The sequence below is a fragment of the Scyliorhinus canicula genome, chromosome 2 (genome assembly GCF_902713615.1).
Source record: "Scyliorhinus canicula chromosome 2, sScyCan1.1, whole genome shotgun sequence".
Lineage (NCBI taxonomy): Eukaryota > Metazoa > Chordata > Chondrichthyes > Carcharhiniformes > Scyliorhinidae > Scyliorhinus > Scyliorhinus canicula.
The window spans coordinates 5067093-5093460 of NC_052147.1; the positions used below are offsets into that span (position 1 = coordinate 5067093).

Genomic DNA, 26368 nt, shown 5'->3' on the forward strand with positions numbered 1-26368 from the left:
GGTTAGAATGAGTGCTCCAGTTCGATGTGAATGTCACTGGGCTATGCAGGGGTGAAAATGGCCCCTTGAAAAAAGGACGTGAGGGCTGTGAGTGAACCGTAACGCCCTCTGTTGCTGAACACCTGTCTGAACTGGCTTCTGTTTTGGTGGCAGTAAAGGGAGTTTTTTGAGATGATCCCGTGTCCCGCTTCTTCTCTGGAAGCATTTTCCTTTCAGTGTGTCGCTTGTGCAGTCATGTTGAAACTTGCTTGCACCACCATTAATAAAAGCAGGGCCATTCATACTCATTGAACTCTACTTCCTGCAGAAGGAAAGCACGACCCAGATCGCATTTCAGACAAGGCAGTTATCAACCACTTTCATACAATCTAGTTTGATTGAATGTCTTCCTTTGCTTTCTTTATTTCATTACGAATTGTTGATGTAGTTATCATCTCTTTCTGTCTCTTCCACTACCTTCTTCTGTCTTTGTGTGCGTCTCTCTCTCTCTCTCCCTCCCATATCTTTCTGTCTGGGTCTGTCACTGTCTTTTCCTATCTCTATCCATGTTTCTTTGTTGCTTTCCTCTGTGTGTCTGTGTGTGTGTGTGTGTGTGTGTGTATGTGAGGCTCTCTCGTTCCCGCCCCTCCTCTCCTGGAGGGGCTCCTTCCCGGGGACCTGGTTCCCAGAATCCTCTAATCGCTCATCCGATCAGTCATTGCCAATGTGAGCTGAGATACGGATGTCAGCAAGATAGGTTAGTATGGGGTGGCAGATCATCAAAACTGGTTCGCTCCCTGGAGACACACTTGTAGTAGGTTGATTTTCACCCCACTCCCTGCCTGATCAATGGATCTATTTTGTTATTTAAAACAATACTTTATTGATAAAACTTATGAAAATTCATCACAACACAGCTCCAATTTCCCATCACATTAAGTGCAATCCAATGCATTTCCTTCGACTCAGAATGTGGGAATGTAAATCTCTGAGTTGCCTCACTGCACCCAGATTATATGCGCAATGTACATTTACGTTTCATGTCGAATGTCCTCTACTGCGCACAGCCTGAAGGATTTTTACACGGAGTAACCCCTCTGTGTACTGAGGAAGAGGGCAGTCAGCCAATACGATGATACTGAAGACAACAGGAGCAGGCTGAGATCAGCTGTCTCAGCATTTTATGGGGATTATTGACCTGGTAGTTTTTCCTCCCAATGGTGACATGCAAGGAGATGCTTTTTATTGGGTCATGGGGAACTTCCCTCATTTTCATGTGGATTGCAAAGGTTTATTTATTTTTTCTTCATTTTGAGATGAGAGGGATATCTGCCGGAGGAATATATTTTTTAATGGGATATTGGAAAGACCAGCATTTATTGCCCATCCCTAATTGCCCCTGGGAAGGTGGGTGGTGAGCCGCCTTCTTGAAGGTACACCCACTGTGCTGTTAGGGAGTTCCAGGATGTTGCCCCCAGCGACAGTGAAGGAGCGGCGATATATTTCCCAGTCAGGGTGGTGAGTGACTTGGAGGGGAACCTCCAGGTGGTGGGGTTCCCAGGTATCTGCTGCCCTTGTCCTTCTAGATGGTGGAGGTTGTGGGTTTGGAAGGTTCTGTTTGGAACGGGTCTTGGTGAGTTGGTGCAGTGCATCTTGTGGATGGTACACACGGCTGCCAGTGTGCGTCGGTGGTGGTGGGAGTGAATGTGCAAGATAGTGGATATGGTGCCAATCAAGTGGGGCTGCTTTGTCCTGGATGGTGTTGAGCCTTGGTTGTTGGAGCTGCATCAAGCAAGTGGAGAGTGTTCCATCACACTCCTGACTTGTGCCTTGTAGATGGTGGACAGGCTTGTGGGGGGGGGGGGGGGGGGGGGGTCAGGAGGTGAGTTACTCACTACGGGATTCCCAGCCTCTGACCTGCTCTTGTAGCCACAGTATTTATATGACTGGGTCCAGTTCAGTTCCTGGTCTCACTCCGTAACAGCACTCTGGGTGTATACACTCCACACTGCCGCGGTTTAAGAAGGCAGCTCACCACTACCTTCCCAAGGGCAGTTAGGGACGGACAATAACGGCTGGCATAGCCAGCGAAGCCTACATCCCATGAACGAATATATTAAAAGAAATCAGGCTCTGGCTGCGTTGTGGAGAGTGGCTGAGTCATCACTGAAAATAGCCAGTGAGCTGAGTGAAGTTGCCTCCTTCCCTCGCCAGCCAGCACCAGTACTCAGACTGTAGCGTCTACCACCTGTTTTTCTCTCATGTTTAAAAAGACAGAAGACTTTTTGTTCCCTTCAGCCGCTCCTCTCTCTTATCAGTAATTGTAGTGACAACAAAAAAGACGAGGGTTTCTGTATACATCTCTGGACAAGGGCTGCTGAGAGCAGCCTGCCTGCAGAGTTAATGGTTATACAGCTTTCTGGTAATGGATCACACAGCAACTAATCAAACAGTCAGCGAGCCAGGAAGGGACAATTGCAGTTATCAATTCATGTTCTTGGCTTCAGGCGGGATGAAGAGTTGGCCTGATGTGAAGTTTTGGCAGTGACTGTAGAGTTCCCAGTCTCTCGCCCCATTGCCGATGCAAACTTTATATATCCGGCACTATCGCTGATTCACTTAGTGCAAGCCAGGCCGCTCCTGTGAATGGGCTTCCTTCAGGCACATCCACAATAAACACCGTCAGTCACAGATGAGAAGAATGTGGCGTGCGGAATGTATGATGCAGGGTCAGAGGTGGAGAGTGTTGGCTCCAAGCGTTTGCTGTTAACCCTTTTCATATTTCTCAATCAACCCACTCTCCCGAACCCAAGAGAAATCCAGAATGTTCATTTCCACCCTGTTTATGCACAATTGTGATGTCCCGTGCGCTCTGTCCGAAGGCTGGTCCTTGGCTCATTGTCGGCTGATGCTTCACCCTGTGCCGGTTTGTCAGTGATGGTTTGCCATTGCCTCCCACTCTCGGGGAGCAGGAGGAGAAGGCAGATCCCACGTCTACTCCAGCCAGGATGGGAATGAAACCCATGCTGCATGCGCGAACTGATGATCCAGCCTCCTCTGCTCCCTGAGGAAGTGACTGATTTTAGACCCTGAGAGAGAAGCCACCCAATCTCTGCATTAAATGGGAGGCCCATTTTTAAACAGTGTCCCCTGGTTCTAATCTCTCCCACAAGAGGACATGTCCCTCTCAGCAACCCTTCGGGACCTCACATGTTTCAATATGTGAGGGCGGCACGGTAGCACAAGTGGATAGCCAAATGCTTCACAGCTCCAGGGTCCCAGGTTCGATTCCGGCTTGGGTCACTGTGCAGAGTCTGCACGTTCTCCCCGTGTGTGCGTGGGTTTCCTCCGGGTGCTCCGGTTTCCTCCCACAGTCCAAAGACGTGCAGGTTAGGTGGATTGGCCATGATAAATTGCCCTTAGTGTCCAAAAAGGTTAGGAGGGGTTACGGGGATAGGGTGGAAGTGAGGGCTTAAGTGGGTCGGTGCAGATGGCCTCCTTCTGCACTGTATGTTCTTTGTAGCACCTTTTATGAGCTCACATTGGTCCACAGTGCTAATTAACCAATTAATTTATTTTGAAGTGTAGTCGCTGTTGTAGTCTGGGAAACTCAGCAGCCAATTTGTGCACAGCAAGATCCCAGGATGAGCAATGTGATATTGACCGGATAGTCTGCCGTACTGAAGTTATTTGAGGCGTGACTATTAGATAGGAAACCAGGAGGAACTCCCCCTTCTCGTGTCTGGAATAGTGACATGTTTTTTTTTTAAACTTCCAGTTTTGTCTGAAAGATGGCACACATGCCAATACAGCACTCCCTCGGTACCGCACTGGAATATCAGCCTATTTCTCCTGGGCAGCACTTGAATCCAGGATTTCCCAACCATGAGGCGAGTGCAATGCTCAGCAAGCCATGGCTGACACACAGCGAGTTAGCGAGCGAGCTGGAACGTACACCCAAGCTGGTGTCAGTCAAGGACAGAGCTACGGTCGAACCTGAGCTTCAGTTCCACTCTGAGGGCTTTTCCTGTCAATATAAAATGCCTCGGAGACATGAAGCATTAAAGGCACACTCCTTTTCCAGCTGCTGCTTGTAATCCATATGTCACAGGCTCATAAATTGAATCTGCCTGACAGGTATCCCTGTAAGGTAGGAGTTCAGAGACCTTTAAATATGACACTGCATGCTCCACACGTGCTACCTGCCTGAGGGGCGGTATTTTACAAGCAGTGCGTGGAAAGGATTATAGTTTGAAGAGATGACTGGGAGACGTGTCCGAACATTAACCGATATTTATACAACGTGTATTTCAACATGGAAAATGACCCCTCCAGCTGGAGAAATGCAGTGACCAGTAGACACAGAGGAGTTGGGATGGGTGACCAGAATATGGAATTAGGTTTTAAGGAGGTATTGAAATGCAAAGGGCGGGATTCTGTGATCCTGAGGCTAAGTGTTGACGCCGTCGGAAATGTCATCGCGTTTCTCGATGGAGACAGCGCGGCCCCTGGATCAGCAATTCTGGCCCCTACAGGGGGCCAGCACGGCACTGGAGCGGTTCACACCGCTCCAGCTGCTGATCCTCTCGCCAACTGGGCACCACAGGATCCGTGCATGCGCAGTGGCGCTAACATTCGCAGCGGCTCCCTTCAACGCGCCGGCTCCGACGCAACATGGCGCAGGGCTACAGGGGCCGGCGCGGAAGAAAGGAGGCCCCCAGCCAGAGAGGCCGATCCGCCGAGGGTCGGGGGTGGGGGGGGCTCCGATGGGGTCTGGCCCGCGATCGGGGCCCACCGATCGGCGGGCCGGCCCCACTCCCCGGGCCTACTATCTTGCGCGGGCCGGCCCCTGAACACCGACGCCATGTTGAGTCGGGGCCAGCGCGCTGAAGAAGTCCCCCACGCATGCGTGGGTTGGCGCTGTGCCCATTTGCCGCCGGGAAAGGAGGCTGGAGCGGCGTGAACCGCTCCAGCACCGTGTCTGCCCCCTGTGGGGGCCGGAACCGGTCGTCCCCGTGCCCGTTTTGCGCCGTCGTGAAATGCGACGGCGATCACGACGGCGCGAAGACTTGGGCTCCATTTTGGAGAATCACCCCCTGCATCCTTTCTCAAGAAAGGAGACAAAAACTGTACATGATACTCCAGATGTGGTCTCACCAATGCCCTGTACAAGTAGTAAAACGTCCCTACTTGTATACTAGATTCCCCTTGTAATAAATGAATAAATGTGGCGTTTGAAAGTTAGTTGTAATTGGAGAACATATACTTGTTATACAACAAAGAGATAAGCCCAAGTGTTTATTTCCTGTGGAAACAAATATCATGTTTACCCACCTTGTTTTCATTTCCCTATTTCCTTCATCCAATTCCTTAACCAATCTAGATTATTATATACAGTAATGATCTGGAAGAAGGAATTGAAACCACTGTTGCTAAGTTTGCAGACGATACAAAGATATGTAGAGGGACAGGTAGTACTGAGGAAGCAAGGGGGCTGCAGAAGGACTTGGACAGGCTAGGGGAGTGGGCAGTGAAGTGGCAGATGGAATACAATGTGGAAAAGTGTGAGGTTATGCACTTTGGAAGGAGGAATGGAAGCATAGAGTATTTTCTAAATAGGGAACTGCTTCAGAAATCAGAAGCACAAAGGGACTTGGGAGTCCTTGTTCACGATTCTCTTAATGTTAACTTGCAGGTTCAGTCGGCAGTTAGGAAATGTTAGCATTCATGCCGAGAGGGCTAGAATACAAGACCAGGGATGTACTTCTGAGGCTGTGTAAGGCTCTGGTCAGACCCCATTTGGAGTATTGTGAGCAGTTTTGGGCCCTGTATCTAAGGAAGGATGTCCTGGCCTTGAAAAGGGTCCAGCGGAGGTTCACAAGAATGATCCCTGGAATGAAGAACTTGTCGTATGAGAAATAATTGAGGACTCTGGGTCTGTACTCGTTGGAGTTTAGAAGGATAAGGGGGATCTTATTGACACTTACAGGATACTGTGAGGCCTGGATAGAGTGGACGTGGAAGGATGTTTCCACTAGTCGGAAAAACTAGAAGCAGAGGACACAATCTGGACTAAAGGGACAATCCCTTAAAACAGAGATGAGGAGGAATTCCTTCAGCCAGCGGGTGGTGAATCTGTGGAACTCTTTGCCACAGAAGCCTGTGGAGACCAAATCACTGAGTGCCTTTGAGACAGAGATAGCTTTAGAGAGGGTGCAGAAGAGATTTACCAGGATGTTGCCTGGTATGGAGGGCATTAGCTATGAGGAGAGGTTGAATAAACTCGGTTTGTTCTCATTGGAACGACGGAGGTTGAGGGGCGACCTGATAGAGGTCTACAAAATTATGAGGGGCATAGACAGAGTGGATAGTCAGAGGCTTTTTCCCAGGGTAGAGGGGTCAATTACTAGGGGACATAGGTTTAAGGTGCGAGGGGCAAGGTTTAGAGGAGATGTACGAGGCAAGTTTTTTACACCGAGGGTAGTGGGTGCCTGGAACTCGCTGCCGGGGGAGGTGGTGGAAGCAGGGACGATAGTGACGTTTAAGGGGCACCTTGACAAATACATGAATAGGATGGGAATAGAGGGATACGGACCCCGGGAGTGTAGAAGATTGTAGTTTAGTCGGGCAGCGTGGTCGGCACGGGCTTGGAGGGCCGAAGGGCCTGTTCCTGTGCTGTACTTTTCTTTGTTGTTTGTTTGTTCTTTGTTTGATCAATAAGGGGATCAGGGGTTATGGGGAGAAGGCAGGAAAATGGGGAAGAGGAAAATATGAGCCATGATTGAATGGCGGAGCAGACTCAATGGGCCGAATGGCCTAATTCTGCTCCTATGTTTTATGGTCTTGGTACACTTCCTGCCGCAACTGCTAATGTGGATATTTATTTTCAATCCTCGAGCTCCCCACCTCCTGCACTTCATCATCAATGTGGCTGTGGTCGGGTTCAGCTCTAAACTTCCCTCTCTTGTTCCTCTTCAGCTCCAATCTCTTGTTCTTACACAGTCTGCCCCTCTCCCTGTGCCGTCACCATGATGGAATCAGCCCAGTCGTTCCCGGTTTCGGTGGAACTCCTCGCTCTCACGTTGCTGACTTTCCTCCACGTTGTGGCGTTGTACATTGTGGTCAGGGCTGGTATCAGGATCAGCTGCTGAATGGTATCGCTCCCACGCTGGCAAGAAGCTACGGACCCACTCTGGCCGGTTAAAACTGCAGCTTTGATCCAACTTGCTGTAGCTCAATGGGTAGCCCTCTCACCACTGAGTCAGAACGTTGTGGGTTCAAGTCCCCTTCCAGTCCCAATAATGTTTTTCCAATTAAGGGGCAATTTAGCGTGGCCAATCCAGCTACCCTGCACATCTTTGGGTTGTGGGGCGAAACCCACGCAGACACGGGGAGAATGTGAAAACTCCACACGGACAGTGACCCAGGGCCGGGATCGAACCTGGGACCTCGCCGCCGTGAAGCAGCAGTGCTAACCACTGTGCCGTCGTGCCGCCCTAGATGTCACACCTCTGATTGTGGGAATCTGTTGTGTGAAAATGATCCACTATTTACCTGTGACGGCTTCATTGGCTGTATTTTTAATATTCTATATTTTACCATTATCTTATTCATAGAATCATAGAATTTACAGTTCAGAAGGGGGCCATTCGGCCCATCGAGTCTGCACCGACCCTTGGAAAGAGCACCCTACTTAAGCCCACGCCTCCACCCTAGCCCCGAAACCCAGCACCCCACCCACCCTTTTTGGACACTAAGGGCAATTTATCATGGCCAATCCATCTAACCTACACACCTTTGGACTGTGGGAGGAAACCGGAGCATCCGGAGGAAACCCACGCAGACACGGGGAGAACGTGCAGACTCCGCACAGACAGTGACCCAAGCCGGGAATCGAACTGGGGTCCCTGGAGCTGTGAAGCCACTGTGCTAACCACTGTGCTACCATGTTGCCCAACTAAAGCTGAGTGAGACTGATTCTTGACTGACAAGAGAGTCAGAGTATAAGGGGCAGACAGCAAAGTAGACTTGAGGCCTCGGTCAGATCAGGCATGATCTTATCAAATAGCAGGGCAGGATTGAGGGGCTGCATGGCCTATTCCTGCTCCTAATTCGGTGTTACTGTCAAGCACTTCAGCACCTCCCAAAACCTCAGGATGTCTCTGAGAAATACAAGTGCATCCTTCTTGCTAATTAGACCTTTGGAAACTTAAACCTGAGCACCGGCAACATCCTCAGGCCCAAAATCACCTTTGCCTGGTCCCTGTCCCTCAGATCATCCTTTCCAAGGTGGTAGATCCTGGAGTACACAGGAAGACCAGTTGGCTCTTTGCGCCTGTGTCAACACTTTTGTAGAGCAATCCAATAAATCCCTCTCTCTTGCTCTTTCCCCTTAGCCCTGAAAGCATTGTTTCCCTTCACGTGCTAATGAAATTCCCCCTGAAGGATCTGCTTCATTCTCCCTTTCAGGCAGTATGTTCCAGAACCATCCCGAGCATGCTGTGACTCTTCACGGTATTACTAACTAGACAGCTGTAATGTTTCCCTGATGAATGTTACACAAACAGCGTACAAGGGTTCCGTCTCCCACTTTGCGTCTCCCACTCCAGTTGTCACAATGATGCAATGTGGTTTAAGATTCCCAGGGAAGAATGCAGCTGTGAAAGCACTGGATTCTCACCAGGACACATGTTGATTCGGAGAAACGGCGCAGACTTGATGGGCTGAGTGGCCTCCGTCTGCGCTGTAACAATTCAGATCAATTCTAGATCCCTGTGCTCTCAGTCCGATTCACGGACTCAATATCTGTTCCATATTCGCACAGCTCACACACATCTCGGTGCTCAATCTCCCCTGAGCACCTGACTCCTGTGCGACTGAAATTAGTGGCTGCACCAAACTCTGTGGCCGGATCTTTCCGGAGTTCTTGCCAACCCGGAATCTTCCATGCCACGCCCTGGGCTTCACGGTGATGAGGGGTGCATTCAATAGTAAACCCTGTTCAAAACAGCGGGACCAGAATATCCTGCAGTGCAGTGTTCCCAGTGCCTCACAGCTGGTACAGTGCAGTGTTCCCAGTGCCTCACAGCTGGTACAGTGCAGTGTTCCCAGTGCCTTACAGCTGGTACAGCGCAGTGTTACCAGTGCCTTACAGCTGGTACAGTGCAGTGTTCCCAGTGCCTTACAGCTGGTACAGTGCAGTGTTCCCAGTGCCTCACAGCTGGTACAGTGCAGTGTTCCCAGTGCCTTACAGCTGGTACAGCGCAGTGTTACCAGTGCCTTACAGCTGGTACAGTGCAGTGTTCCCAGTGCCTCACAGCTGGTACAGTGCAGTGTTCCCAGTGCCTCACAGCTGGTACAGTGCAGTGTTCCCAGTGCCTTACAGCTGGTACAGTGCAGTGTTCCCAGTGCCTCACAGCTGGTACAGTGCAGTGTTCCCAGTGCCTCACAGCTGGTACAGTGCAGTGTTCCCAGTGCCTCACAGCTGGTACAGTGCAGTGTTCCCAGTGCCTTACAGCTGGTACAGTGCAGTGTTCCCAGTGCCTTACAGCTGGTACAGTGCAGTGTTCCCAGTGCCTCACAGCTGGTACAGTGCAGTGTTCCCAGTGCCTCACAGCTGGTACAGTGCAGCGTTCCCAGTGTCTCACAGTTCCCAGTGCCTCACAGCTGGTACAGTACAGTGTTCCCAGTGCCTCACAGCTGGTACAGTGCAGTGTTCCCAGTGTCTCACAGTTCCCAGTGCCTCACAGCTGGTACAGTGCAGTGTTCCCAGTGCCTCACAGCTGGTACAGTGCAGTGTTCCCAGTGCCTCACAGCTGGTACAGTGCAGTGTTCCCAGTGCCTCACAGCTGGTACAGTGCAGCGTTCCCAGTGTCTCACAGTTCCTAGTGCCTTACAGCTGGTACAGTGCAGTGTTCCCAGTGCCTCACAGCTGGTACAGTGCAGCGTTCCCAGTGCCTCACAGCTGGTACAGTGCAGTGTTCCCAGTGTCTCACAGTTCCTAGTGCCTCACAGCTGGTACAGTGCAGTGTTCCCAGTGCCTCACAGCTGGTACAGTGCAGTGTTCCCAGTGCCTCACAGCTGGTACAGTGCAGTGTTCCCAGTGCCTCACAGCTAGTACAGTGCAGTGTTCCCAGTGCCTCACAGCTGGTACAGTACAGTGTTCCCAGTGCCTCACAGCTGGTACAGTGCAGTGTTCCCAGTGTCTCACAGTTCCTAGTGCCTCACAGCTGGTACAGTGCAGTGTTCCCAGTGCCTCACAGCTGGTACAGTGCAGTGTTCCCAGTGCCTCACAGCTGGTACAGTGCAGTGTTCCCAGTGTCTCACAGTTCCTAGTGCCTCACAGCTGGTACAGTGCAGTGTTCCCAGTGCCTCACAGCTGGTACAGTGCAGTGTTCCCAGTGCCTCACAGCTGGTACAGTGCAGTGTTCCCAGTGCCTCACAGCTGGTACAGTGCAGCGTTCCCAGTGTCTCACAGTTCCCAGTGCCTCACAGCTGGTACAGTACAGTGTTCCCAGTGCCTCACAGCTGGTACAGTGCAGTGTTCCCAGTGTCTCACAGTTCCCAGTGCCTCACAGCTGGTACAGTGCAGTGTTCCCAGTGCCTCACAGCTGGTACAGTGCAGTGTTCCCAGTGCCTCACAGCTGGTACAGTGCAGTGTTCCCAGTGCCTCACAGCTGGTACAGTGCAGCGTTCCCAGTGTCTCACAGTTCCTAGTGCCTTACAGCTGGTACAGTGCAGTGTTCCCAGTGCCTCACAGCTGGTACAGTGCAGCGTTCCCAGTGCCTCACAGCTGGTACAGTGCAGTGTTCCCAGTGTCTCACAGTTCCTAGTGCCTCACAGCTGGTACAGTGCAGTGTTCCCAGTGCCTCACAGCTGGTACAGTGCAGTGTTCCCAGTGCCTCACAGCTGGTACAGTGCAGTGTTCCCAGTGCCTCACAGCTAGTACAGTGCAGTGTTCCCAGTGCCTCACAGCTGGTACAGTACAGTGTTCCCAGTGCCTCACAGCTGGTACAGTGCAGTGTTCCCAGTGTCTCACAGTTCCTAGTGCCTCACAGCTGGTACAGTGCAGTGTTCCCAGTGCCTCACAGCTGGTACAGTGCAGTGTTCCCAGTGCCTCACAGCTGGTACAGTGCAGTGTTCCCAGTGTCTCACAGTTCCTAGTGCCTCACAGCTGGTACAGTGCAGTGTTCCCAGTGCCTCACAGCTGGTACAGTGCAGTGTTCCCAGTGCCTCACAGCTGGTACAGTGCAGTGTTCCCAGTGCCTCACAGCTAGTACAGTGCAGTGTTCCCAGTGCCTCACAGCTGGTACAGTACAGTGTTCCCAGTGCCTCACAGCTGGTACAGTGCAGTGTTCCCAGTGCCTCACAGCTGGTACAGTGCAGTGTTCCCAGTGCCTCACAGCTGGTACAGTGCAGTGTTCCCAGTGCCTCACAGCTGGTACAGTGCAGTGTTCCCAGTGCCTCACAGCTGGTACAGTGCAGTGTTCCCAGTGCCTCACAGCTAGTACAGTGCAGTGTTCCCAGTGCCTCACAGCTGGTACAGTGCAGCGTTCCCAGTGTCTCACAGTTCCTAGTGCCTTACAGCTGGTACAGCGCAGTGTTACCAGTGTCTCACAGTTCCCAGTGCCTCACAGCTGGTACAGTGCAGTGTCCCCAGTGCCTCACAGCTGGTACAGTGCAGTGTTCCCAGTGCCTCACAGCTGGTACAGTGCAGTGTTCCCAGTGCCTCACAGCTGGTACAGCGCAGTGTTACCAGTGTCTCACAGTTCCCAGTGCCTCACAGCTGGCACAGTGCAGTGTTCCCAGTGCCTCACAGCTGGCACAGTGCAGTGTTCCCAGTGCCTCACAGCTGGTACAGTGCAGTGTTCCCAGTGCCTTACAGCTGGTACAGTGCAGTGTTCCCAGTGCCTCACAGTTCCCAGTGCCTTACAGCTGGCACAGTGCAGTGTTCCCAGTGCCTCACAGCTGGTACAGTGCAGTGTTCCCAGTGCCTCACAGCTGGCACAGTGCAGTGTTCCCAGTGCCTCACAGCTGGTACAGTGCAGTGTTCCCAGTGCCTCACAGCTAGTACAGTGCAATGTTACCAGTGTCTCACAGTTCCCAGTGCCTTACAGCTAGTACAGTGCAATTATCCCAGTGTCTCACAGTTCCCAGTGCCTCACAGCTGGTATAGTGCAGTGTTCCCAGTGCCTTACAGCTGGTACAGTGCAGTGTTCCCAGTGTCTCACAGTTCCCAGTGCATTACAGCTGGTACAGTGCAGTGTTCCCAGTGCCTCACAGCTGGTACAGTGCAGTGTTCCCAGTGCCTCACAGCTGGTACAGTGCAGTGTTCCCAGTGCCTCACAGTTCCCAGTGCCTTACAGCTGGTACAGTGCAGTGTTCCCAGTGCCTCACAGCTGGTACAGCGTAGTGTTACCAGTGCCTCACAGCTAGTACTGTGCAATGTTCCCAGTGACAGTGTTCCCAGTGACAGTGTTCCCAGTGACAGTGTTGCCAGTGACAGTGTTGCCTGTAACAGTGTTCCCAGTGACAGTGTTCCCAGTGACAGTGGTGACAGTGTTCCCAGTGACAGTGTTCCCAGTGACAGTGTTTCCAGTAACAGTATTCCCAGTGACAGTGTTGCCAGTGACAGTGTTCCCAGTGACAGTGTTGCCAGTGACAGTGTTCCCAGTGACAGTGTTCCCAGTGACAGTGTTGCCAGTGACAGTGTTCCCAGTAACAGTATTCCCAGTGACAGTGTTGCCTGTAACAGTGTTCCCAGTGACAGTGTTCCCAGTGACAGTGTTGCCAGTGACAGTGTTGCCAGTGACAGTGTTGCCAGTGACAGTGTTCCCAGTGACAGTGTTCCCAGTGACAGTGTTGCCAGTGACAGTGTTGCCAGTGACAGTGTTCCCAGTAACAGTGTTCCCAGTGACAGTGTTCCCAGTGACAGTGTTGCCAGTGACAGTGTTGCCAGTGACAGTGTTCCCAGTGACAGTGTTCCCAGTGACAGTGTTCCCAGTGACAGTGTTCCCAGTAACAGTGTTCCCAGTGACAGTGTTGCCAGTGACAGTGTTCCCAGTGACAGTGTTCCCAGTGACAGTGTTCCCAGTGACAGTGTTCCCAGTGACAGTGTTGCCAGTGACAGTGTTCCCAGTGACAGTGTTGCCAGTGACAGTGTTCCCAGTAACAGTGTTCCCAGTGACAGTGTTCCCAGTGACAGTGTTCCCAGTGACAGTGTTCCCAGTGACAGTGTTCCCAGTAACAGTGTTCCCAGTGACAGTGTTGCCAGTAACAGTGTTGCCAGTGCCTTATCTCTGTACGTATGGGGGTTTTCACATAGTTCAGGACCTAACAGCTATGAACCTTGGTTTTATAACAGTTGTTTCTCTCTTTGTAGAATGGCAGCAGGAGGTCCTGGGATTTCATGAAAACACACGACAGGTGATTCTCTCCTAAAATGTTGTCGCTATCACTCAACATGGTTATTGCTGATATTATATCGGACTCACTGTGCTCACTGCTGCTCGGAGCTTTTCCTGCCTCATTAGCATAACATGGAGCACACCAGAATGACAGGGAGTGGGATGGCTTGATCTTGGTTTCAGACAACGCTCGGCACAACATCGAGGGCCGAAGGGCCTGTTCTGTGCTGTACTGTTCTATGTCCTATAACTCTCCTTCGCTTTTTCCAGTTGTTTCGGACTCTGTCTCTACCAACTATCCTGTGATACTTTGCCCATGTTGCCAGTCCTGCTTTGCAAATCTAGACAGTAAGTTGGCAGAATGTCTGCCTGCGAAACTGCAAACCACAAGCCGAACTGGTTCACTCACATAGGGAAGGGAACCTACAACCGTCCACAGTCTTGCCGACACATGAGCCAGTCTCTGTTAATGCCCTCACTGCAACTGGAGACTGGCAGCAAATACTGGCTTGCCGGTGTTGTGTTCTGCTTCGTCATGTTGCATAAGCTGCTTCCTTGATGTATACTCTTGACAAAGAAAGGTTCAGACTTGGAGATAGGTTTAACACATTTATTGAACAGTTAACCATTCTCCTACTTGGGTTCGACCCTCCTGCTAATCTTACTGTAGTAACTCAGTCTATCTAACCAGTCTGCTCTAAGCCACGTGGTGGGTGTGATGCTTCCCTGATCTGCCCCTGTCTCTCTGAGTGTCGCCTATGGAAAGAGAAAGAGCATGTTTGCCCTGTCCTTTTATATGGGTAGCCCCCTTGTAGTGTCACCTCTGGATGTGTCTTGACTGCCCATTGGTTGTGTCCTATCTTACTGACCTATTGGTTGAATGTCTGTGTGTCATGATGTCTCTAGAGCTCCCTCTAGTGTTTATTTAGTCCTAGTGTATCTACATTAACCCCTTGTGTATTTACAGTGCCCCAGTGTATCTACATTAACCCCTTGTGTATTTACAGTGTCCTAGTGTATCTACATTAACCCTTGTGTATTTACAGTGCCCTAGTGTATCTACATTAACCCCTTGTGTATTTACAGTGCCCTAGTGTATCTACATTAACCCCTTGTGTATTTACAGTGCCCTAGTGTATCTACATTAACCCCTTGTGTATTTACAGTGCCCTAGTGTATCTACATTAACCCCTTGTGTATTTACAGTGCCCTAGTGTATCTACATTAACCCCTTGTGTATTTACAGTGCCCTAGTGTATCTACATTAACCCCTTGTGTATTTACAGTGCCCTAGTGTATCTACATTAACCCCTTGTGTATTTACAGTGATGCATATCACCACAGGTGTCACTCATTCTGAGAAAATACCAAATAAAATCACCAATCTCTAAATTTTCACACTGCCTTCCGCACATCTAGCACTGGATGAGCAGAAATCTCCAACTAAGTCTTTGCTCCCTGTTTCCAACTCTATTCCCGAGCTGCTGTCTCCATCCCTCTCCTGGTAACTGCCTGAAGTTGAACCAGGCTGTCAATATTTCAGCTTCTCACCTCATTCCTGACATCATTAATTCTTCCAAATTTCTTAACTTACACAGAGTCCCGTTCAGCCATTAGCTCTGCCTCGATCCTACAATTCCCATCTCTTCGTAAAGTCCCCCCCCTTGGACTTGACCCTCTTTATCTCAGTAATCTCCTCCAGTCACCCAACCCTCCGCGATCTCTGTACTCCTCTTCAACGCTCCTGGGTTTGATTGCTGCAGCTTTGCTGGCTGGGCCCTAAGATCGAGGATTCCCTCCCGAAATCTCTCTGCCCTCTACCTCTCTTTCTTACTTTAAGGTTCTCTTTCAGACTTGCTCTTGAATGATAATCTGTCCCTTCTACTACCTTCGTTATTCAATGTCAGCTTTGCTTTGGAATGTTCCTCTGAAACACTTTGAGACATTTTAACAGGTAAATGCTTCCAACACCAATACCAAGATGTAGCTGTTGATTATAAGGATGCAGTGCCCCACGCTGAACCCCACCATCTTGGGTAAAGGCACTCATGCCCAGCGTGGTGGGTATCAGAGCGCGGGGGAGGTGTTCTGATGCGCTGGTTTTCCATTGACGCAGCGTTGAAGCAGGATGTAGATGAGTGGACTGTTATACTGACTGCTCCATCTAAATTCCTGGCAGCCAGGACTACAGAATATAAACATTGCAAACTATTTCTTTTGTTGAGACATGTCTCCTCTTCCGGGCACTAAGTGGCAGGGATGGGTTTAGGAACCCCACCTGTCAAAGCCAAGGTGAGGGGGTGCGGGTGGGAGGGAGCAGAGTGAAGCCGAGTGTAACGCTGTGGGCTTGCCACCGGGAATGTTGAGAATTTCACAGGTCGGCTTCGAGCCCCTATCGAGTTCAAGGAAAGACCAAACAAGCCTTTGAGATATGGTCGGTGTTTAGCAAACTACTGATGTCGGAGAAGGTTGGACTGTGATTGATGACAGATCCCAGTGCTCCTGGACTTATCTCCGAGGACGGCGACGTTCAGCTGTTCCGTTTATCCGCAGAGCAGGAAGTATGCTGGGGTTTGTCAGGGGGGGAAGTAGACGGTACAATAGTTAGCATTGCTGTGGTTGACTCTTAAAATGTCCTCTGAAATGGCAAACCAGCCAGGGCAATTAGAGATGGGCAACAAATGGCGGCCCAGCCCAGCGATGCCCAGATCCTGTGAATGAGGAAAACGAAAGATAACTCAGCAATGTTACACAGTGAAGCATTGCGAACAGGGGTAATTTATAGTCCCCCACAGGTAGTGATGAGGATAGCTTTAGACTGCAGGATGATGCAGGAAGGCTGGTGCAATGGACAGAAGTGTGCGGGCGCTGCTTGAGGCAGACAAGTGTGAGGTTTTGTACTCGAGGAGGATAAATATGGCAAAAACAGTTCACTATAAATGGCACAGTTTTTAAAAAGTGCTGATGGAGAGAGAGAGAGAGATCTTGCTTTCCGTATATATAAAGCTTTAAAGGTGAGACAAGGCAGCGTGATAACAAGGCTGAAAAGCACCTTGGTTACTTGGGTTTAGAAATGAAGGACTCGAAAATAAAAGTAACGAGATCACGCCGGAACTTGTTAAGTCAGTGGTTAGGCCTCAGCTGGAATATTGTAACTAATTCTGGGCTCTGTAACCCTCCCCCCTCCATTCTGTGCTGTATGCTTCTTTAAGTCGGGGAAGGCTCCCCAGTGCTTCAGTTGGGAACTGCCTCGCAGACTACTCAGAGATCCTCGTTCAGACCCTCTCAGTTCCTTTGAGGTTATGAAAGGGTTGATCGGGTAAATGTGGAGAAGATGTTTCCATTGGCGGGGGAGACCAGGGCGATGGGGTTATAAACATAAGCTCGCCAATAAAGGAATTCAGGCAAAACCTTGATGCTTGCAGCGTGGTGAGACTGTGCAACTCGCTGTCACAAGGTGTAGCTTAAGATAAATAGCGGAGGTACATTTAAGAGACTCCAAGGACAACATGCGAGGGAGAAAGGAATATGCTGGCTGGGTCAGAGGAGTGGGAAGCGGCTCATGTGTAGCATCAACACAAACCAGTTGGGCTGAATGGCCTGCTTCCGTGCTGTCAATTCCACACAAGACCCCAATCCCATCAGAGGTTTTGCTTTCCTCTAATGAATTTTTAAAATTGGTGTGCAGGAGCAGAGACACCTCGGTCTGTACGTACACCATTCTTTAAAGGTGGCAGGACAAGTTGATAAAGTTGTTTAAAAATAAACTGTACAGGATACTTCTCTTTCTAAATAGAGGCATGAAGTGAAAAAGCAGCTATTTATAAATCACTCTTCCCCTCCTGATTTTCTTTCCTCTCCAACTGTCCTCTTTCTTTCTTTTCTGTTTCTCCCAGTCCACGCTCTTTATTCCCTGTCCTCTCTCTCCTTTCCACCTTTGTCTCTCACTCTCTTCTCCCTTTTATCCCACGCACCATCACTCTTTCCGCTTCCTCTGTATCTGTCTGTTGCTGCCGTTCCCTTTATTTTGCTCTCTCTCTCTCTCTCTCTCTGTCTCTCCCTCTCCCTCTTTGCCTCGTGCATCAGGCCATTTTTGTGAGACTGAATTCCAATTGACTATTTGTTCAGCTGCGGTTATTGAACAGGACCCTGGCTGGTGGATTTTTAACCCCTCTCCCTAAAGCGGAAATGAAATTGCTGCACTATTACTTTGTTTATCTGGAGTAAAACAACATTTATTTTTCAAACTCAGCACCTGTCCGGAGGCCTGTGGAGGAATTGTCAGGTTTCATTGCTTGATTTTAACTTCTAAAACAACTTGACACTTTTACTGGAAGCAACGGTCTGATTGCCTGGTGGGATTTTAAAAAGCATTATTTCTGTTCTACTTTGGACGCCAAGTAGCGATTGTAGAGGGACATTAAAGATTCCAACATCAGTAACAATCAGAATAATTTCAGCTGTGTTTAAAAAAATAATATTATCCTGATCCATCGCATTGAATTCCCTTTCATGGAGACTGAATAAACTGGTTGGCTGCTGATAACAATAATCTTTATTAGTGTCACAAGTCGGCTAACATTAACACTGCAATGAAGTTACAGTGAAAAGCCCCTAGTCGGCACATTCCGGCGCCTGTTCTGGTACACAGAGGGAGAATTCAGAATGTCCAATTCACATGACAGCATGGCCGCGATTCTCCGCAACCACGCTGGGTGGGAGAATAGCAGGACGTCCGCTCCCGCACCTCCCACTATTCTCCCACCCCCCCCCCCAAAATGGCGTGTCCAGTTTTGCGACACGGCGCTCAGCCGAGCGGCCTGCCGTTCCCGACCTGTTCACGACGGCGGCAACCACACCTGGTCGCTGCCGTCGTGAACATGGCGCGCCAGGTATGTGTGGGGCCTGGGGGGGGGGGGGGCGGATCGGGGATCGAGCACCACGACCGTGCTCGGGAGGGGACTGGCCCGCGTTCGGTGCCCACCGATCGTCGGGCCGGCGTCTCAAGGGGACGCACTCTTTCGCCTCCGCCGCCCCTGCAAGGGCAGCACGGTAGCATTGTGGATAGCATAATTGCTTCACAGCTCCAGGGTCCCAGGTTCGATTCCCGTCTTGGGTCACTGTCTGTGCGGAGTCTGCACGTTCTCCCCGTGTGTGCGTGGGTTTCCTCCGGGTGCTCCGGTTTCCTCCCACAGGCCAAAGATGTGCGGGTTAGGTGGATTGGCCATGATAAATTGCCCTTAGTGTCCAAAATTGCCCTTAGTGTTGGGTGGGGTTACTGGGTTATGGGGATAGGGTGGGAGGTGTTGACCTTGGGTAGGGTGCTCTTTCCAAGAGCCGTTGCAGACTCAATGGGCCGAATGGCCTCCTTCTGCACTGTAAATTCTATGTAAAAAATCAAGCCGCCACGTCTTGCGGGACGACTGAGGGGAAAGACGGCAATCGCGCATGCGTGGGTTTGAGCTGTCCAACCCGCGCATGCGCGGCTGACGTCATTAGGCTCCGCCGCGGCATCATTCTTGGCGCGCCGGGCCTTGAAGCCAAGGACAAGGCCCAGCCGCCGAGTTTCCCGGTACGGCCCGCCTATCCCCCCGGGGAGGGGAGAATAGGGGGCCGGGAGAGGCGTCCCCCCCCCGGGGAAGGGAGAATAGGGGGCCGGGAGAGGCTTCCGACGCCGTTGTGTACCTCTCCGGGTTTCACGACGGCGTCGGGCCTTGAGGAGAATTCCGCCCCATGTCTTTCGGAACTTGTGGGAGGAAACCGGAGCACCCGGAGGAAACCCAGGTAGACACGGGGAGAACATGCAGACTCCGCACAGTGACCCAAGCCGGAAATCAAACCCGGGACCCTGGAGCTGTGAAGCAACAGTGCTAACCACTGTACTACCGTGCCGCCCACAGGGCTGGTCTGCTTTGTGTGCGAACCCTCTGAAACAGAGAGGATTGCTTCCTCTTCATTCAGGACTAGTGAATTGAAGCTAGCATCTCCGTGGTCTTTCACTTAGTACTGCGATTCCAACCTTGACTGAAGAGGTTATGGTGCAGTTTTGAATTTTTTTGAAGGCAAACATACAATAATTTTGCCGCAATAGCTCTTGTTTACACTTATGGTTCTCTTTGCTTGTATTTTACATGAGGTCACTTAATGGATAGCATTTTGAAAATGTGATTTAGTTAATAATAATAGTTGGAATGGATTAACTGGAATGCAAATGTGTGAAACCCCTGATTAATTAGGACGTTGTGCAGCCTGCTTGTTTGTGACAAGACCCTACCTTTTAAACGGAGGAAGGTGTGTGTTATAAAAGGGGGTGTATGAAGCTGTTTAAATGCTGATAACAGGGCGGGTGGGCGACCTCACCATCAGCATCAGAGCAACCTGTTTCACCCCTTAATCCCTCCATTACTCCAGCGTTATTCATTTTGTTCAATGCAGGCTCCCTACCAGCAATCGCTCCATCCCCCTCTCCCCCAGCGTCCCATTTGCTCCATCTCACCCTTCCCTCCCCAGTGTTGGAAAGAGCTTCTGTTGTCTTGTATTCAACGAAGAGGGACTGTGAACAGAAAATTTCAAACCGTCCTGGAGAGATTAGGGGAGTAAATAAGTGTCTGTGCGAGGGCCTGTGCAGTAATCAGCCTTTCTCTCACTCTACCCGCCTGTATTTTTCTCTCTCTTTCTCTCTATTATCAGTGAAGGGCTGAGTGGGTTCTGTTGGAGATTTTTCCAATTGGATGAAAAATTCGTGGTCTCATTGAGACTTTAAGGAACAGTACAGGGAAGCAGAAGCTTTCCGTTCTCCGCTTTTGAGACAGTGCCTCAGCTACACTGATGTAAGGATGTCCAGGCCTTGGAGGGAGGTCAGAAGAGGTTTCCCAGAATGGGAGCAGTGACATGGAGAGATTGGAGACGGTGGGATAGTTCTTGAAGCAGAGGAGGTTAAGGAGAGATTTAATCGAGGCGTTCATAACTAATGAGTTTTTAGAGAGTGGATGAGGAGAAACTGTTTCCAGTGGGAGGGGGCTCGGTAACCAGAGGGACACAGGCTTAAGATAATTGGCGATAGAAGTGGAAGTGAGATGGGAAGTGGTGGGTGCCTGGAACCCGCTGCCAGAGGATGTGGTGGAAGCAGCACATGAGGAACATTTAAGAGGCATCAGGATGGATACATGAATAGGGAGGAAATAGAGGGATACGGATCGAGTAGGGGCAGAAGGTTTTGTTTTTAGTTAGGGCAGCATGGTTGGCACAGGCTGGAAGGGCTGAAGGGCCTGTTCCTGTGCCGTACTTTTCTCTGTTCTTTAACATTTCTATTTACATAGTGACTTGCTGTGATCTGGGATGCACTGCCTCGATTAGTGAGGTAGCAGATTCAAGAGGAACTTTCAAATAGCAATTGGAAAATACTTGGGGTGCGATTTAACAAAAAGAAACAGTTCCATTGCGGGCGGGTTTAGCGGGGGTGTCTCGCAGCACTTATAGCACGGGGCACGACCCGGCGATTGAAGGGGACTCTGTTCTATATTCAGGCCTTGGCGGGGAAGGCCCTGAGGCTGCAGTTACCTTCATTTCCTGCACTGAGGAGCTCCCCTCTCCATCCCCCATTGCCCAATTTACCCGCTGAGAGGGTCCTCCAGCCCCCTGAATCCCACCCCATAAGGGCTGGGCACCCTTGGCCTGATCCTGGCCCGGGCAAAATGCCACTGTGGCACTGCCAGGCTGGCACCCGGGCGGCACTGCCAGGTTGGCAATGCCCAAGTGGCATCATCAGTGCCAGGGTGCCACCCTGCCCAGAGGCCAACCACCGGGGGGGGCACCTGACCACCTGGGAGACCCCAGGTGCCGTTCCATCTGGCCCCGGTTTGTGGAGGTCAGTGCTGTTTCCTAGTGAGGAGGACGGGGGAAGAGAGAGACAATCTAAAGAACATTCCACCAGACAGCACAGCTAATCTTTTACATCCCCCAGTATTCTCTCGCCCTCTCACCAAGGGTGTAGTTACAGGTGGGGTTACTGCTGCCTAAGCCCCCAGGTTGCTGCATTTCCTCTGATTATGGTCTGCTGCCCACACAGCTTGGCTCCTATTATTAACCTGCCTGAAATAAGAGAATCGTTCCCAAAAGAGTGAAACAGTGCCATGTATATATCAGAGGCACGAGTGTCGTATATGATGTGTGGAGTCACAGCAGGAGGCTACCCAGCTCATTGTGCCTGCTTTGGATCTTTGAAAGAGATATTTAGTTTGCTCCATTCACACCCCCGTTGCTCTTTCCCCCATAGCCCTGCAGACTTGACCCTTCAAGTATTTACCCAATTTCCCCCTGAAAGTTACATTTGAATCTGTGTCCGCTGTCCTTTCAGGCAGGGCGTTCACGACTCGCTGTGTAAATTACTTCTCCTCATCTCTCCTCTGTTTCATTTTCCAATCTTAACTCTGTGTCCTCTGGCTATCCTCTGTTGTTCGAGGAGTCATTGAGGTTGACAGCACAGAAAAGCCCCTTCGGCCCATCGCGTCCGTTCTGTAGAGAACAACTGCAGCTTCTCCAACCCCTCCACATAACTGATGTCCCTCATCCCTGAGGCCATTGCCATTAAACCCCTTTCTGAACCCTCCCCAAGGCTTTGAAATCTTTTCCAGAGGTAGGTGGTCCAAAATTGGACCGTGACACTCCGGCCGGGGCCTCACCCGTGTTTCAGCACAACTTTTGTTGCACTCCAAGCTAACTCCAAAACCAAAGATCCCATAATTTGTTTAACAGCTTCTGGAACTTGGCTTGTCACTTTTTCAGAGATCTGTAAAGACACACCTCCAAGGCCTCTCCTTTCTTACAAGCTCTTTAAAATTACACCGTTTAGGCTAGAGCAGAGATCAGTGACCTACCAGGGAAAATTAAACTGCACATACTCTAACTGGCAGTAAAAGATGCACCTCAAACACCACACAGTACGGTTATCAATGAGTTACTGAGGTGGAATCTTGCCCGATCCAGCGGGAAGCTAGATTTTGCGAAAGTTAAATCACGTTTTCACTCATGTACCAGTTTTTGGGAGATGTGTTTGGAGATGGCTTTGGTCGGTGTGGGAGGGTATGCTGTCTTGTGCTAAATATAGACTGCGCTGCCATTGTCCAAATAAAGACACAGGCGGCTATAGAGCAAACTGCACCTTTTTTAGTGTCAGCCCATCAGCAGCTTGTTAAACTGGTGATTCTGACTTTGGGAATGGTGAAGCTGTTTGAAAGTAGAGCAGATTCCAAACTGGCAGCACAATAGCTTCAGTGGAATTATTCCACCGTCAGTAATTTATTCAATTTAGACCAGCAAAATAGACTGTGTCATCTCTATGCTCACCTCTAACTTCCTCTCTCTCACTCTTATTTTCGTAACCTCCCCCCTCCACTGTCCTCCCCTTCACCCTCCTCCATCCCCTCACCCCACACCGTCCTCCACCCTCCATTTCCTCAACCCCTCCTCCTTCCCCCTCCCGTCCCCCCCTCCCCTCCACCTTCCCCCTCCCCTCCCTCTTCCACCCCCTTCCCTTCACCCTCCTCCATCCCCTCACCCCACACTGTCCTCCACCCTCCCTTTCCCCAACCCCTCCTCCTTCCCCCTCCCCTCCCCCTTCCACCCCCTCCCCTTCACCCTCCTCCATCCCCTCACCCCACACTGTCCTCCACCCTCCCTTTCCCCAACCCCTCCTCCTTTCCCCTCCCTCCCCCTTCCACACCCTCCCCTTCACCCTCCTCCATCCCCTCACCCCACACCGTCCTCCACCCTCCCCTTCCCAACCCCTCCTCCTACCCCCTCCCCTCCCCCCTCCACTGTCCCCTCCTTCACCCTCCTCCATCCCCTCACCCCTACACCATCCTCCACCCTCCCCTTCCCCAGTCCCTCCTCCTTCCCACTCCCCTCCCCCTTCCACCCCCTCCCCTTCACCCTCCTCCACCCCTCCACCCTCCCCTTCCCCAGCACCTCCCCATTCCACCCCCTCCCATTCACCCTCCTCCATCCCCTCACCCCCAACACTGTCCTCCACCCTCCCTTTCCCCAACCCCTCCTCCTACCCCCTCCCCTCCCCCTTCCAACCCCTCCCCTTCACCCTCCTCCACCCCTCCACCCTCCCTTTCCCCAACCCCTCCTCCTTCCCCCTCCCGTTCACCCTCCTCCATCCCCTCACCCCACACCGTCCTCTACCCTCCCCTTCCCCAACCCCTCCTCCTACCCCCTCCCCTCCCCCCTCCACTGTCCCCTCCTTCACCCTCCTCCATCCCCTCACCCCTACACCATCCTCCACCCTCCCCTTCCCCAGTCCCTCCTCCTTCCCACTCCCCTCCCCCTTCCACCCCCTCCCCTTCACCCTCCTCCATCCCCTCCCCCCTCCACTGTCCCCTCCTTCACCCTCCTCCATCCCCTCACCCCTACACTGTCCTCCACCCTCCCCTTCCCCAACCCCTCCTCCTTCCCCCTCCCCTCCCCCTTCCACCCCTTCACCCTCCTCCATCCCCTCACCCCACACCGTCCTACACCCTCCCCTTACCCAACCCCTCCTCCTTCCCCCTCCCCTCCCCCCTCCACCCCCTCCCCTGCACCCTCCTCCACCCCTCCACCCTCCCCTTCCCCAGCACCTCCCCATTCCACCCCCTCCCCTTCACCCTCCTCCATCCCCTCACCCCAACACTGTCCTCCACCCTCCCTTTCCCCAACCCCTCCTCCTTCCCCCTCCTCCCCCCTCCACTGTCCCCCCTTCACCCTCCTCCATCCCCTCACCCCTGCACCGTCCTCCACCCTCCCCTTCCTCAACCCCATCTCCTTCCCCCTCCCCTCCCCCTTCCACCCCCTCCCCTTCACCCTCCTCCATCCCCTCACCCTTACACAACCCTCCAACCCTCCCCTTCCATCCCTCCCCTTCCACCCTCCACTTTATTTATTCTCCTATCACTTTCCCCTTCCTTTCACTCCCTCCAACTTCCTCCACCACACCACCCCTCCCAAACCCCCTATCTTCCACCCCCTCTCCTCTCCCTCACCCTTCTCCCTCCAAATCCCCTCCCCCTCCACACCCGCTCCTCCTCCAACCCTCCATCACTCTCACCTCGGAGTCAGCTCGCTGTAAATCGAGGTCCCCTGGCAGAGCTTGAGCATATCAATGCAGGCTGACACTCCCAGTGCTGCACTGCGGGAGTGTTACACTGTCTGAGGCGTCATCTTTCTGGCGAGGCATTAAGCTGAGGCCCCATCTACCTTCTCAAGTGGATGTGAAAGCTCTCGTGGGCACTGTTTTAAACAAGAGAGGTTGAGTTATTCCCAGTGTTGTAGTCAGTATTGATCCTCAGCCAAACACAGATTATCCGGCCATTGCGCATTGGTGTGTGTGTGGGATCTTACTGTGTACAAATTGACTGCTCCGTCTTCTATCTTGCAGCAGTGATTACACAGCAATAGCACATCATTGGCTTAGAGGTGGCTGGCAGGCATGAAAGATGCTATATAAATGCAAATACAGTTTTTTTTATTCAACATGGTTAACACCTAGGGCAGCCCCGTTTAATGGAAACAGCAGAGGAAAGGTCCATCGTGGCCAACCTCTTGGGGCAGCTTGGCATGGATGATAAATGCCAGCCTTTCCTGTAACATCCCCATTTCTATCGGTATTAGAGATCTCTGCAGAACACTGCCCAGCATGACCAGCATGCGAGGAAATGGTTTTCTCTGGGTTTGAATGCACATCAAGGGCTTTGGACAGGGTGTTTAACGCCCTCCGCTGTGGTGAGATGGCGGTAGGTGGGACCCCTGCTACTTTCCCATCTTTGCCTGTGGATAGGCTTCCGGCCCCACTGCCGATTCAGGCCCGCAGGTGAGCGATTAATGGCCACCTAAAAGCCTCGTCCCACCTCCACTGGTGTCACCCGGCAGAGGGTGGCCTCTTGCCATGCAGAAGGCGGGAAAACAAACTCTTTTGGGGTTGCTTACGAGTTTACGGGGGGTGGGGGGAGGGGTGTTCTCATTCAAGGGCAGTGCGCCTGGACGACAGACCTGCCGTTGGGAGGCGGGGAACCACTCCATTCACTTGCTGCCGACCCCCCCCTTTCCTCTTTCTCGGTGACCCGTACTCCATGACAACTACCTCACTCCCACCATCACTCGCCTGTGGCCTGGGTCCCTTGGTGATCCTGGGCCTTGGCTGGGTGGGTTACCGGCAGCTGCCATACAGTGCCGGGCTGCCAGCTTCTGACTGGCTGGCAGATCATTGGGGGGGGGGGGCAGGACCCCCCCCACACACACACACACCCACTAGATCCCGGTTTCAGAGAAGGCCTGCCATTACCCTGATTAAGTGCCTGATTGGCACATTGTGATGGGTGTTCCCATGGCTCTCTCCGCCCCTCCAGCCTGATGGGCAGATCCTCTTCGCCTTCGGTAAATACTCTCCGTTATATCCCTTTCTGCTTCAGCGTCCTCTCCTGATGGTACTGACTCTTGCTGGGAATCACGTGCACTTTACAGTGGGGTCGTTGAACTAACTCCCAACGAGCCAACAGTGACAGGAACAATCTGCCAAACACCTGACGAGACAAACCAGTGTATAATAAATATAAACCAGTAGAGCTGAATTTCCTGAACTTTTTGATTCATCGATTTGAGTCACAGATTTCCTGCAGTGCAGAAGGAGGCCATTTGGCCCAGAGTCTGCACCGGCCCTCTGCAAGAGCACCTTACCTAGGCCCACTCCCCCACCCTATCCCTGTAACCCCATTTAACCGGCACATCTTTGGACATTGAGGGCAATGTTTAGGACGGCCAATCCACCTAACCTTGCTTTTTCTTTAAGTTGTGAGGGCGAAACCCATACAGAGACTGGGTGAATGTGCAAACTCCACACGGACAGTGACCCGGGGCCATGATTGGACCCTGGTCCTCAGTGCCGTGAGGCAGCAACACTAACCACTGCGCTATCATGCCGCCCTGCCAATCCACCTAACCTGCACATC

General features: G+C 51.8%; 1 protein-coding gene across 1 annotated transcript in view; it reads left to right on the top strand.

Moving 5' to 3' along the window:
- The window catches only part of nudt14 (nudix (nucleoside diphosphate linked moiety X)-type motif 14), a 98107-nt gene that overhangs the window by 34390 nt on the left and 37349 nt on the right, over window positions 1–26368 (top strand). Inside the window, exon 2 of the mRNA XM_038822118.1 lies at window positions 13361–13404. Within this exon, the coding sequence (XP_038678046.1) occupies window positions 13361–13404 (44 nt within the window). The remainder of the gene's footprint in view (window positions 1–13360; window positions 13405–26368) is intronic.